Source organism: Chelonoidis abingdonii, chromosome 2 (assembly GCF_003597395.2).
Source record: "Chelonoidis abingdonii isolate Lonesome George chromosome 2, CheloAbing_2.0, whole genome shotgun sequence".
Classification (NCBI taxonomy): Eukaryota; Metazoa; Chordata; order Testudines; family Testudinidae; genus Chelonoidis; species Chelonoidis abingdonii.
In genome coordinates, this window is record NC_133770.1 from 108,344,488 (window position 1) to 108,358,109 (window position 13,622).

The 13,622-nt window shown below is 38.4% G+C and overlaps 1 protein-coding gene across 1 annotated transcript in view; it reads left to right on the top strand.

The window, feature by feature from the left end:
* ABCA13 (ATP binding cassette subfamily A member 13) overlaps positions 1-13,622 on the top strand; it is a 284,724-nt gene that overhangs the window by 208,708 nt on the left and 62,394 nt on the right. Inside the window, 4 exon segments of the mRNA XM_032792446.2 lie at positions 1,254-1,431; positions 7,108-7,223; positions 10,604-10,760; positions 12,342-12,595. Of these exon segments, the coding sequence (XP_032648337.1) occupies positions 1,254-1,431; positions 7,108-7,223; positions 10,604-10,760; positions 12,342-12,595 (705 nt within the window).

Sequence of the window (13,622 nt, forward strand, 5' to 3'; positions counted from 1 at the left end):
GAGAAAAAATAATATTGTATAACTTATTTTTGAACTTCATCTGTTTTCTGTTCACAAAGTTTGAAATCAGGACATAAAATTATCAAAGGTGTTCATAATTTGGAATGATTGAGTTTCTACATGAAGATGTTCATCCTCTGTGAAGAGGGAAAATCTTGCAAAGTGTTCACTGTAAATATTCAAACCCTGAAATGTGTGCATCAGTTAGTTAAAGAAGTTGCATTGTCTTGTTCCTATTCTCTGATTGGCTTGATGAGCGCAGCATGTACATGCAGTTTTGGGTTCAAAATGCATCTGTATGTTCTCTCTGTTGAGAGTCTGAGTTAATGATGATTCAAAATTGTCAAAGAAGAGGCTCAACTGGAATCATTTAATCAAAGATTATCAATCAGAGATTAGTACAGCATTCAATTCAGAATAGTACAGAATACAGAAAAAAATAGATACTTTAGCACACTTGTGTTGTAAGATCAAGATCTGTGTCTGTCTCTCTTCTTCACTCTAACTGGAGGGATGCAGTTTTATACCTCAACTAAATTCCAGCATCAATGTCATTTTATAGGGTTTTCAAGCAGACACTGTCTTTGCCAAAAAAACCCAACCATATGTTCTGATGTCATTTCTTTGTATTCTCAGTTTACCTGATTTATGTGTGAAGGTATAATTATTTACAGCTGAGAGGACCAACAATTCTTCAAGATAATATCTTTCAGTGGAGTCTTTCTTCCCCCATAATCATTCTTCCCAGTTGATTCTCTAAAGGAAACATCTGCTGCAACAATAATCTCTTATCAGTTTTGCAGGTTTATATATGATTATGAAAGCAATTTACAAATATGTATGTATGTTAAGGGGATTGTTTCTCAGACTATCAAGAGTTCTATTGACATAGAGATGCCATGGATTATAAGATACAGCACAGAATTCCTGAGTAGGGTTACTTATCAGTCAAGGACCATTGTTCTGAGCCTTAGAAATCAACATACCCTTTGTTAATATCCTAACGATTCTAAAGAATAGTTAAGGTATAAATGAATCAAGTATATAGAAAGAAAAGAACTAAAAAGGTTAATATTTACTAAGAGATACTAACATCTCTATATCCATACTTGTATTGTGGATGTGTCTATATGTGCATAATACTACTAATCTCATATTTATCAAGATAAGGAGCAATTGTTTTGGTAATAAATGGGACTTGAAAATATTTGCCTGCCTTTGTTTTAATGGTACCATTTTGTTTTGAACCCCAGAATGGAGAATGTTCGACAGTGTGGAGTGGCGCTGTGTATCATGTTGGGTTTTTCTATCCTTACGGCATCCATTGGAAGCTCAGTAGTGAAAGACAGAGTGTCCGGTACAAAGCGGCTGCAGCACATAGCTGGACTTGGCTACAAGACCTACTGGCTTGCTAACTTCCTATATGATATGGTATGTACTGTGTAAGGCAACACATGTCTCTGCATGGCTGCAGGTATATTTCTGAATGGGTTTTTTGGGTGGACTCAGACTAGTGGAAGAGTTGTGTTCATAATAAAATACATTTTTAATACAGTGGAATTCTGTTGTTAGAAATGTTTAGGGTAACACCCTGTTTGATTGTTACATGTTAAAACATCTATTCTGTATGTATCCACTATATTATACCCATTCATGCTTTTCCACTGTAATATAAAACTCCACCAGGCAGGGATTGTGTTCTCTGTGTTTTCCAAAGTGGACTTGTAAACTACACTCTCCATTGTGAGTGATGTATATAGTAAATAATAGAATTTATGGATTCATATGCAGAGAACTTCCTAACTCAGATGCAGACATACAGGTAAAATCTCTATCTTGCAAACAGAGTTCCACTAAACATTTCAGTGCTCAGGCAGCTAGGTTAGATTATTAGCAACATTAATTCAGTCTCCTACGAACTAACATTCTTCATCTGCGGTCAGTGCACAGAAAAATATGAAAATCTTTTCATTCTTTGAAAATATCAAGAACATTATTGTCTTCTAAATCTCTCCCAATTAGTTCCTTACTTATCAAGTGCAAAGACACCAAAACATGCATGAGTAGGAAATGACTTTTGGAAAGTAGGATTTAACCCATACAGTTAAATCATTACTGTGGTTGGAACTCATGGCTCCACTACAAAATGTGAGAAATTAGTCTTTGTGCAGGGAGCTAATCGGGGTGAGGGAATAGAATTCACCATTCCAGCTTGCAGCCAGTCTACAGTGCAACTTATTCACAGTCACTGATAGAGCAATATAATAATGGATTCTGTAATCCATCCACAAACAGACCATGCAACACTGACCTATTCAGAGCCAAAGCAGAGACCCCGACTCCCTGGCATGCTGAAGATGAATTCCCTTCTCCCAGAAGAACTCGGTAAAATCACTGTGTATATATGTGTACTCTGTTTAATTATTTTAGTGGGTTTTTTTTCCCAAAGAGGAGATTTTTCTGGCTTGTGAGACTGGGTTCTACTGCCTCTGGAACAAATTGATGCCAATTCAAGTATCCGGCAGCTTCACCTCAAAGCACTCCAGCCAATCTGTATAACAAGGGAGGAGCACACTTCTGCAGTACTCCTTATGCTTAGTTCAGGGAAAGAAGGACTTAGAATGCAATCCAGTTCTAGCACAAGGCAATTGAAAGCACCGAAAACACCAAAAGTTATTCTTGGGACACAGATTTTTAGAACATTTGTGGTTCTCTCTCAAACTCTTCTGAATCTGAAACACTAGAGCTTCACCTATCCGTGTTCTAAAATGGGACTTTCACACTTGAGCAAACTTGAAATAAGAGAACATTTACACAAAAAGCCTTTTATTTAGCCAGTAAATTTCTGTATTCCCTTTGCTCTCATTTCAAATAAGGGTGTTGACTGAGAGCTTATTCCCTCATAGTGAGGGCACAGCTTCTCCTTGTATTTGACTGTGCAGCAAAGTCAGCTCCTTGTTAGTTTTGTCAGTCCGTTGCTTTCAAAGTGTTGTCACGTATTCTGGATGATGTGTCCTGGGCTGGAAAAGAACAGGCACTGCTTAAATGCTAATCATACTGCAGGTAAGTTAGAGATTCTGAATGCATGAATATATGAAAAGTCAAACGTGGACTCCTCCCAGGCTTTGTAAGAGTTTCAGATCATGTCATATGTCATTAATTAGATAATCTTCCTTAGATTTGTGATAAATTTTAATATTTGATTTATGATCCCATTATTCCATGATAATCTAGCTGTTCTTAATATGTTCATTAATTGAATTAATATTTCCATTAATATCTTCAATAATAAGAAAAATGTAATATGTAAAAATATTATGAAAAATGGTGTTGCTCTGGGCCCAATCTAAATTAACGTTGTGTCATAAACCATACACAAAAAGAGGGCAAAATTAAGATTGTATGTGCAACCTCAACATTGACAAGGATGTTTCAATCCTTACCTGAAAAACCATCACATCTACTTAAAGTAATATTTTTCTGAAAATCCCTAGTGAAAAAATCCATGGACTGGAGCTCTTTAAACAACATCTTGTTCCACTCAGTGTTCACACTGAAGTATTCTAGGGTCCCTGCATAGCTGAAAATTGCATTTGTGGAACACTGTTGCATAAAACTATTTATAATAGTTGTGGAAGTGGGAGAAAGGGGTGTGTGTGTGTGTGAGTGTGAGTGATTTTTTTCCTTAATTCACTTTTGGGCAGTTACCAGCCTGGGAAATTTTCAGAGTAATAAGTGAAAGTTTCTGAAAGTTATGAGCAACTGAAAACAGGTAGTATTAATGAACACACTCACCCAAACTTACTTATACAGTGCTCCAGCCCTAATGTCAACATAAACATACTGTGTGGTCCTTTCACAGGGGCTAAAAATTGATCAGCTGCTTGAATAACATGTGCACTGCAAGCAGGATGAAATAGTATATAGTAAATAATAGAATATATGGATTCATATGCAGAGAACTTCCTAACTCAGATACACGCATACAAGGTGTGGAGTTAGTTTCTACAACTTTGACTTAAAGTATCTAAAATCTGCAAAGCAAGTGGGGAAAAATTGTAGGGAAGGGTTGCAGACCAAGCTGGATGAGCAAGAATCTCAAACAGGTGATTAAGAGAAAGCAGAAAGCCTAGAAGGAATGGAAGATGGGAAGGACCAGCAAGGAAAGCTACCTCCTGGAGGTCAGAAGGTGTAGGGATAAAGTGAGAATTGTGGAAAACCAAGCAGAATCGGACCTTGTAAAGGAAATGAAAACCAATAGTAAAAGGTTCAATAGCCATATAAACAGAAAGTGGGACTGCTAAGCACTGAGGTTGGGGTGGAGATTAAAGATAATCTAGACGTGGTCCAACATTTAAACAAATACTTTGCCTCAGTTTTGAATAAGGGTAATGAAGAGTTTGGGGGTAGTGGCAATGTGAATAATTGGAGTGAGTTTATGGAAATTGCCACACCCAAGGTAGAAGTCAAACTCAAACTGCTTATTGGGACTAAATGGGGAGGGAGGGAGGAAGGGGAGGATGGGGGATAATCTCCATCCAGGAATATTAAAGCGATAGCACATGAAATTGCAAGCCCAATAACAAGGATTTTTAATGAATCTGTAAACTCAGAGGTTGTATGCTCCAACTGAAGAAATGCTAACATAGTATTTATTTTTAAGAAAGTAGGGGAGGGGGAAGAAGTGATCTGGGAAACTATAGGCCTATTAGTTTGACCTCAATTGTATGCAAGGTTTTTGAACAATTTTGAAAGGAAAAGAAGTCAAGGACATAGAGGTAAACACTAACTGGGATAAAATAATGTTAAGGATAAGGAAATGCAGTGGATCTCATCTACTGGGATTTCAGTAAGGCATCTGATACATTTTCTCATGGGAAATTATAAGTTAAATTGGAGAAGAAGTGGATTGATATGAGAATTGAAAGGATAAGGATTTGGTTAAAGGGGAGACTACAGCAGGTCATACTGCCGATGAACTATCAGGCTGGAGGGAGGTTACTAGTGGAGTTCCTCAAGGATTGGTCTTGGGGGCAATTATTATTACTGACCTTGGCACAAAAAATGGAAATGTGCTAATGTGGATGACACGGAGTTCGGAGGTATTGCTAATATGGAGGAAGATCGGAGTATCATACAAGATGATTAGGATGGTTTTGTAAACCAGACTAATAGAAATGGGATGAAATGTAATAGTGCGAGTTCGTGCCCGTAGGGACTAACAAGAAGAATTTATTTTATAAGATGGGGACTTATCAATTTGAAGTGACACAGGAGGAGAAAACCCTGGGTGTATTGGTTGATCACAGGATGACTATGAGCTGCCAGTGTGATGCAGCTGTGAAAAAAGATTAATGAATAGGTTGCATCAAGTGAGGTATTTCCAGTAGAGACAGGGAAATGTTAGTATCATTTCAGAAGGCACTGCTGAGACCTTATCTGGAATACTGTGTGCAATTCTGGTCTCCCATATTTAAAAAAAGATTAATGCAAACTGGAGCTGATGCAGAGATGGGCTACTAGGATGATTAGAGGAATGGAAAATCAACCTTACAAGAGGAGACTCAAGGATCTTGCCTTATTTATCCTATGCTAATGAAGGGTGAGGGGAGTTATGATTGCTCTCTAAAAATACATCTGAGGGAGAAATACCAGAAAGGGAGTTATTGAAGTTAAGGACCCGTGTTGGCACAAGAAAAAATGCATATAAACTGGCCATCAACAAGTTTAGGCTTGAATTAGATGGAGGTTTCTGACTATCAAAGGAGTAAAGTTCTAGAACAGCCTTCCAAGGGTAGCAGTGGAGCAAAAAAACCCAAGTTGTTTCAAGACTGAGCCTGATAAGTTTATTAAGTGGCTGGTATGATGAGACTGCCTACAATGGCATGTGGCCCATCTGTGACTACAAGTAGCATAGATTCCCAATGCCTTGAGATGGGGCACTAGGTGGGAAAGGCACTGAGTTACTACAGAGAGTTCTTTCCCAGGTATTTGGCTGGTGGGTCTTGCTGACATACTCACCGTATAACTGATCACCATAGCTGGGATTGGGAAGGAATTTTCCTCCAGGTCAGATTGGCAGAGACAGTGAGGGTTTTTCACCTTCATTTGCAGCTTGAGGCACAGGTCACTTGATGGTTTAAACTAGAGTAAATGGTGGATTCTCTGTAACTTTAAATCTTTAAATAATTATTTGAGGATTTTAGTAACTCGGCCAGAGGTTAGAGGACTTATTTCAGGAGTGAGTGGGTGAGGTTCTGTGGCCTGCAATGTGCAGAAGGTCAGACTAGATGATCATGATGGTCCCTTCTGACCTTAGAGTCTGAGTCCGAGACAGTTCTTGCCTCCAAGAGCTTACATTTAAAATTGACAGAAGAGGCAAATCATGGGGAGATAAGCAGCAGCCCAGAGAGGTGAAGTGATTTACCAAGGTCACACATCAGGTCATTGGTAGAACTGGGATAAGAACCCAAGAACTGAGAGAAGAATCTGTCCTGTGCCTGATCCTTTGGACAACTGTCATTCCTATACTACATGTTTCTATCTCCCATTAACAAACCAGTTATCAAGGAGAGGCTAGATTCTTTATTGTCTAGGTGTATGTTACTGGTGTGTGTAAATGCAAACAGTATCAGTTTCTGTTAAAAATCTTAGGTGATGCTTCACCTGCATATGTTCTCATTCATTAAAGTCAGGCTGAAACTGTCACTCAGTGCTCTGCTGTTGCTGAATTGTTCAGTGAAACCCTAATGGTTGTTGTGCTGCTGCTGCCCATACTACATGTGTGCAATATAATTTGGGAGCATTGGAGCAGCAGTCCCACATGGATCTATTACATACAGGAGCTAGCTTCTTAAATTAAGATTGTTGGATTGGAACAAAGGTAAATGTATATACTTGGATTGTATTTTCGCAGGGTTTTTGAGCAGGACAGTACTCCATGGTGAAACTACTGAGTACAAGATCGCAGAACTCCACTGCCTACATATTTCTAGTACGCTATGTAAAATAGAGTTGCTACCAATTCCAAAAACACTTCTGTGTTCATTGGATAAGACCACTATGAGATGCTTTCCTGTAATGTTTCTGTTTTCCTTCTCTTTCTAGCTGTTTTACCTGGTTCCAGTCAGCCTGTCTATCGGTGTTGTTGCTGCCTTCCAGTTATCAGCCTTCACTTTCCGAGAAAACTTGGCAGCCACAGCTCTCCTGCTGATACTTTTTGGGTATGTGATTGGAGATGCTGCTCTAGAATTATGGCTTGTTTCTTACAAACAGAAATCCTTAGGCTTGGTATGCACCTGCTGCTGGGTGCATGATTTTCTGTCTTTGCAGATGATTATGAGGCTGCAATGGATAATGAGAGAACAAGCTGCAGCATGAGGCTGAATATGCCATAGGGGAAATGGAAGGGAGGTAGTACTAAAAATGTCTCAAGAAGACACTCAAGCTGTACAACAATCTTTTACTGTTAGAAATTGATTGTGTGTTCACACTAAAGGACTCATCTAGGTGCCAAAAATAATAGCGTCGCCAGGCTTGAATTTCAGTGGCTGGATTGCAGAATATCACTAAGAGCTGAAACTGTCTTTTTTTATATTCATTGATGTGAGAAAGTTGACCAAGTTTGAGTTCCAAACTGGTTGAGGATATACCTCCAACAAATATTATGAGATGGGAAAACACTTACTTAGGCCTGCTTCAGCTAATTTTCCAAAGTCAATTTTTTACAGGTAAAATAGCTTGGTATTTGCTTTATAATAAGCAAATAGGAATCACCATACTAGATCAGACCAATGGTTCATCTAATCCTATACCCTGTTTCCAGCAGGGTGACTGAGAGGAAAGTGTAAGATAAAGAATTATGGAATATGCTGCCCAGTAAGGAGGTTTCTTCCTTACCCCAAGCAGTTGATGGTTGGTTTATTCATGGGGAGATACATCCCTTGTAAATGTTTATCTTACCTAACATAACTGTGTCCTTATTATCTATATAAATGTTGAATCCTTTTTTATTCCTGCTGTTGACCATAATATATGAATGAAGAACCACATAAATTCTAGCCTCTCTCCTCACACCAACGGACCGGAAACAAGTACAAGCCTGATTTAGTGTCCACTGAAGCTAGTGGAATGACTTCTACTGTGTTCAGTGGGCTTTGAATCAGTCCTATGAGTATGATGCTGTTACAAGGTATTAGTGCTAACATTATTTTTGTTATTTTAGCCAAGTTATGGTTGAAGTTACTTCAGAACATGTGACTATTAATTAGAGAGCTTGAGCTTCTACAAAAGCAGAGTGGAGTTCAAGCCATTAAGGATAAACCTTCTTGTACTGTGTAGGCCTGATCCAGCTCTAGTTGAAGTCAGTGATGTAACTTTCATTGACTTCAGTGGTGCAGGATCAATTCCTGTATCAGTGGATCTTAAAAATTGTGTGCCAATCAAACCTTCAGTAAATTTAACAAGACTCCAGGAAATGCTGCGTGACATACAAATGCATATATTTATTTGTACTAGACCTTCTTCACACACCACCCCTTCCTGGCTCCAAACACACAGTCCATTTAGTGAAGTACTTTTGTGACTCTTTCCTCTTGCCCCCACCGCCATAAATGTTTCCCACAATTTCCTCATATGTATATTCCATGTCACATTTTTTCCCTTTAAATTTTTCAGTAACAATTTTTGATCTTGAAAAGGCATTTTATCAGACTTTGTCCAACCTAAAATAAAGAAAAAAATCCTTAATGACCCAGTTATGTGACAGAAGCTTAACATTACTGAAAGCATTTTGCTTAAAAAAATTCATCTTCCAGGTGTCTTAATTCAAGTTGGGTTACTGACATTTTTTAAAATATCCAGAATTCATGACACAGCTTCTCCATCCTTATTATTTTTTTCCTGTCTGGTAGCAGAAATGTTGTATGGCACTACCTTTTATTCACATCTGTCCAAAATGACCTGTCCTCAATTCAAAGTATCTCATGATATATGTGGTGCTTTAAACTCACTTTTGCAGGAGGGGAAGGCAAGAAAATAGAATATGAGACTGGTATGGGCTTTATGTGATCTGCCAGGCAATTTTAAAGCTAAATTTTTATATTCTTGGTTCTTAGTCACGCAAAATACCTTTAGGTTAAATTCTCGTCTCATTAATACTGATGTAACTCCTCTTAAGCCGTTGAACTCCATTGTCTTCAATGGAGTTATTCTGTATTTACACTAGTTTAACTCAATAAAATTCAAAGTAGTGATTTCAGCACAAAGGGGAGGAAAGATGGTTAAGGCATGGAACTGGAAACTTGGAAATAAAAGTTCTAGTCTAAACTCTGCCACAAACTTCCTTGGAGACCTTGAGCAAATCACTTAATCTCTCTGTGCCTGTAAACTGGGGATAATAGCACCTGCAACTTAACAAGGGGAATGGGGAGGCTTAATTCACTGAAATTTGTAAAGTGTTTTGGGATCCTCACAAGGAAGGTGCCATAAAAGTGCAAAATACTATGGTTTCCTCTGGCTTTAAAATCTGTTGTTGTTTACTTTAATCTGATGTCCTGCAGAACACCCAGTTTTATAGTGTTTCACCGAGTGACTCCTGGAGTGAGCTCAATAGCTTGTGTTTCAATAAGACCTTAGTTTTTCAAAGAGACATGAATAATTTCATTTTTGGTGTGTGAGCTGCTCATGTTGTATATGCAGTCCTGCCCAATAGTTCTGGTAAGCATGTCCTGCTTTGCATTTTTTTACTCCTATATGCTGTTCTTTGCACAGTGTTCATGTTCAAGTGACTGCCCTGGACTACACTTACGGGTAATGTTCTGTGGGTACATCTCACTCTTGTTTGTCAAGAGCTGACATTTGTGCTCTTTTGTGCACCAGATGATCTGACTGGGCAACATATCTCTGCCTATTCTTTCTTTAGTCACCTAAATATTACTCAACTTTTAGCAGTCAGGGCTATTTTGCCATATCTCAGATACTACTGTGTGGGAACTGTGAGTTAATGTTGATGTTTTAGCGGTAACCACTATGCTAAACAGTTGTCCATCATAGATAATTCAGAGTGCTAATGTGCTGTCTGTAGCAGGTATAAACTATCACTTGGACATTGTTTTCACAGCTCTTACTTGCAATTCCAGCATGCTATAATTTTTTTTTTTCCGGTGAAATCTATAAGAACAGATGACAGCTGTGTGACCAAAGTTTACTGTTAAACAAGTTTCTTTTTACTGTGTCTCATTGTAGCTGAAGTGTATAAAATGGCTTGGTTTTACAACTGTTCAGAAATCAAGGTGGTGAGCTTCCTGGAGCCAGGAAAGAAAAGATATGAGGTTAATAAATGGAAAAGAACAAGTTACAGCTGGTCCTCACATAGCAGTACATATGTATGTGAAATATAGGAAAGTATGGTGAGCCAGACAGGCAAGTGTTTCCACCGGTGAGGCTGAAGGATTTGGAAAGAAGTTATTAATTGTAAAATCAATGAGTTGCTGTTCTATGTCTTTTCAGTGATGCAAAGGATACTGAGCTCAGAAGTCAGCTGGTGGAGTAAACCATAAATTATTTATGATGTGGTTCTATTTTTTTTTTTTACTTGTTTCAGATATGCAACTTTACCATGGATGTATCTGATGTCCAGATTCTTCTCAAGTTCAGACATAGCTTTCATTTCTTATATCTCCTTAAACTTTGTGTTTGGTCTTTGTACCATGCTGGTGACCCTCTTGCCTCATTTGTTAGCTGCAGTTTCCAAAGAACAGGTCAGTATGTACCCTCAGCACCAGTTCCCATAAATGATGTGTATAGGAATGTATTTTCCAACGCCAAACACTTGGAGTTTAAATTGTAATGAAATATCTCACTTTTTCTTTATTCCAAATCATTATAGGTTATTGTTCCCCACAACATTTTATAAACCCAAAGGTCATTTTAGCTTTACTTGTTTAAAAAAAATAAAAATTGCACTCTAATAATGCAAAAACAGCTTTAATTGAAACTGTAATATTTTCCAGACCTTTAATTCATAATTTGCACATAATAGAAGCTGTTCAGGTCCACTGAATAGATAATGTGTGTCGCAAAATTTGTTTGAATAATATTGATATAAGTGGTAAGCCAGTTGTTTAAAGGAGATATAGTGTATTGTGTGAATAATAATACATTCCCTCAGTGCATGCATGTAACTTCCATTTAATATTAATCTCAATGGGAATTGTGCACTTGAATTGAGAGAAGGAGATGGAAACTCCATACTTTTCAAAACATATCTAAATGGGCTAGGCTGAGGAAGTGATGTTTGAATACAGATCTGGATTAAATTTTGGCTCAGGTTTGGGGTTCACATTTGAAGACAAATTTGACTAGGGTTGTGGCTTGGTTTTTATGGCACTCAAATTTTAAAACTGCAAGAGCAAAGGAATGATGAGTAAACTGACCCTGATCATTCCATTGTGCTTACATGTTGCAAAATGTATATAATATATTGCTGAAGCACTATATATGTTCTGGTACTGCTCCTAAACACACATTTGGTAATACTTATTGTCATGCTACCATGAATTTCACTCTTAATTTTATCATGAAAAACTAGAGACATTTGTTTATATAAAAGAATCTAAAGAATACTAGATCCCTAAAAATGTTGCTTTTGGTAGTGTTTCATGGGGAAACAATTGCTATTTGTATTATGACACTACCTAGGGACCCAAAACCATTGCACGAGGCACCACACAAACTTAGGAATAAGAGACCATCTGTATCCAAAATCATCTGTGGGTTAGAATTGCATATGAACTTAAGTTTCAAAATTTTGAAATGGTCCAGGGCCTGATTCTTATCTCGCACTGGTGTAAATAAGAATATACTCCACTGAAGTAAGTGGAGTTGCAACAGGTTCAAACTGGAGTGAGAATAGAACAAATCTCATAGCCTTTAAGTCTGCTTAATTTTCTATTTCTAAGGCTATATCTTCACTACCCGCCATATCGGCGGGTATCAATCGATTGCTCGGGGATCAATATATCACATCTCATCTAGACGCGATATATCGATCCCCGAATGCGCTTATATCGATTCCAGAACTCCACCAACCCAAACGGAGTTGCGGAGTCGACAGGGGGAGCCGCGGACATCGATCCTGCGCCTTGAGGACTGTGAGTAATTCGATCTTAGATACTTCGACTTCAGCTACGTTATTCACGTAGCTGAAGTTGCGTATCTAAGATCGATTTTCCCCCATGGTGTAGACCAGCCCCATGAGATTCAACATTTTCTCCTCCTTGCTTTTGCCCAACCCCAACCAACTCCTTTTTTTTTTTTTTTTTTTTTTTTTTTTTTAACAGAATTTGCAGAATATCTACAACATCCTCAAGTGGGCCTTTGTTGTTTTCCCACCATTCTGCTTGGGTCAGGGTTTACTAGAACTTTCCTACAATCAGATCAAGTTTGACCTGACAAGCAGCTTTGGAATCGATTCTTATGTAAGTCCTTTTGAGATGAATTTCCTGGGTTGGATCTTTTTGGCAATGGCCCTGCAGGGTACGGTTATTCTCCTCCTGAGAGTTCTGCTGCATTGGGACCTGCTCCAGAAACCAAGGTATGTAGTGTGTATCATTTATATTCTGCTTTCATGTACATTGACTAATTTCCCAAAGACAGAGGAAGATTAAATCCTTCTGAAAACTAGAAGATAAGACAATCTGATCATTATTCCATTTGACTGTAATGAGCCCATGCATTATGGCTTTCTGTTTCTGTATCTTTATTAGTCACCTAAGCTGGGAAAGAGAGCTTCAAAAGTTTTTGAAGAAGCCAGATGGGAGAATTCATTCAGTTGTTATTTCATTTACTTTTAAACCATGAGCAGCTTGCTATGAAAGTCCTTAGCTCTAATAGCAGGTGTGGTGTAGCATCTAGAAGGAATTTTGCCAATATTATAATATTTTAGATTTTCTCTTTTTTTATATTAATTCCTTCACTGGAGGAGACAGGTTTTCCCAGAAAGCTGCGCTGGTAACAAACTGTTGATCTCTGACATCTACTTGCCGGGTTCTTCTTTCCCCATGTGCCATTGTACTGAAATATCATGTTGGAGAACAAGCAGTCTCCTCCTCTTCCTCCTTCAAAATGCTTCTGAAAGCTTGGCTTTCCTGTGAAACATTTTAGCATTAATAACTGGGCCCTGCCTTATGTATGTCCAATCTTGCAGTATGGTGAATTGTACCAACTTACGCTTCTTCAGTTTGATCCTGCTCGCACTGAAGACTGCCTTCTATGCAAAAGCTTGCTGTAGACCCTTGTCCTGATGGGAAGAATGGTGGGGCAGAGCAAAGGAGTACCTATATTCTGCATGTTTCCTGCTCTTCAAAACCACCTAGACACAATAAAATGGTGGGGAATTACTGATGCCTCAGGCAGCATTATTTCCCATTTTGCATTCTGTGACTTGCTCTGTGGAATTAAAGAGAACAACAGAGGGCACTGAGCCCATGACAGTCTACTAGACTTGACATACTGCTGTACATGGAGGGAAGGGGCTGGGACATGCCAGGGTTAGAGGCTGTCATCTCTGTGGTCCTTAGCCTTCAACTTGCACTGTCATTTTGGACCAGAGAAGGAGTGTG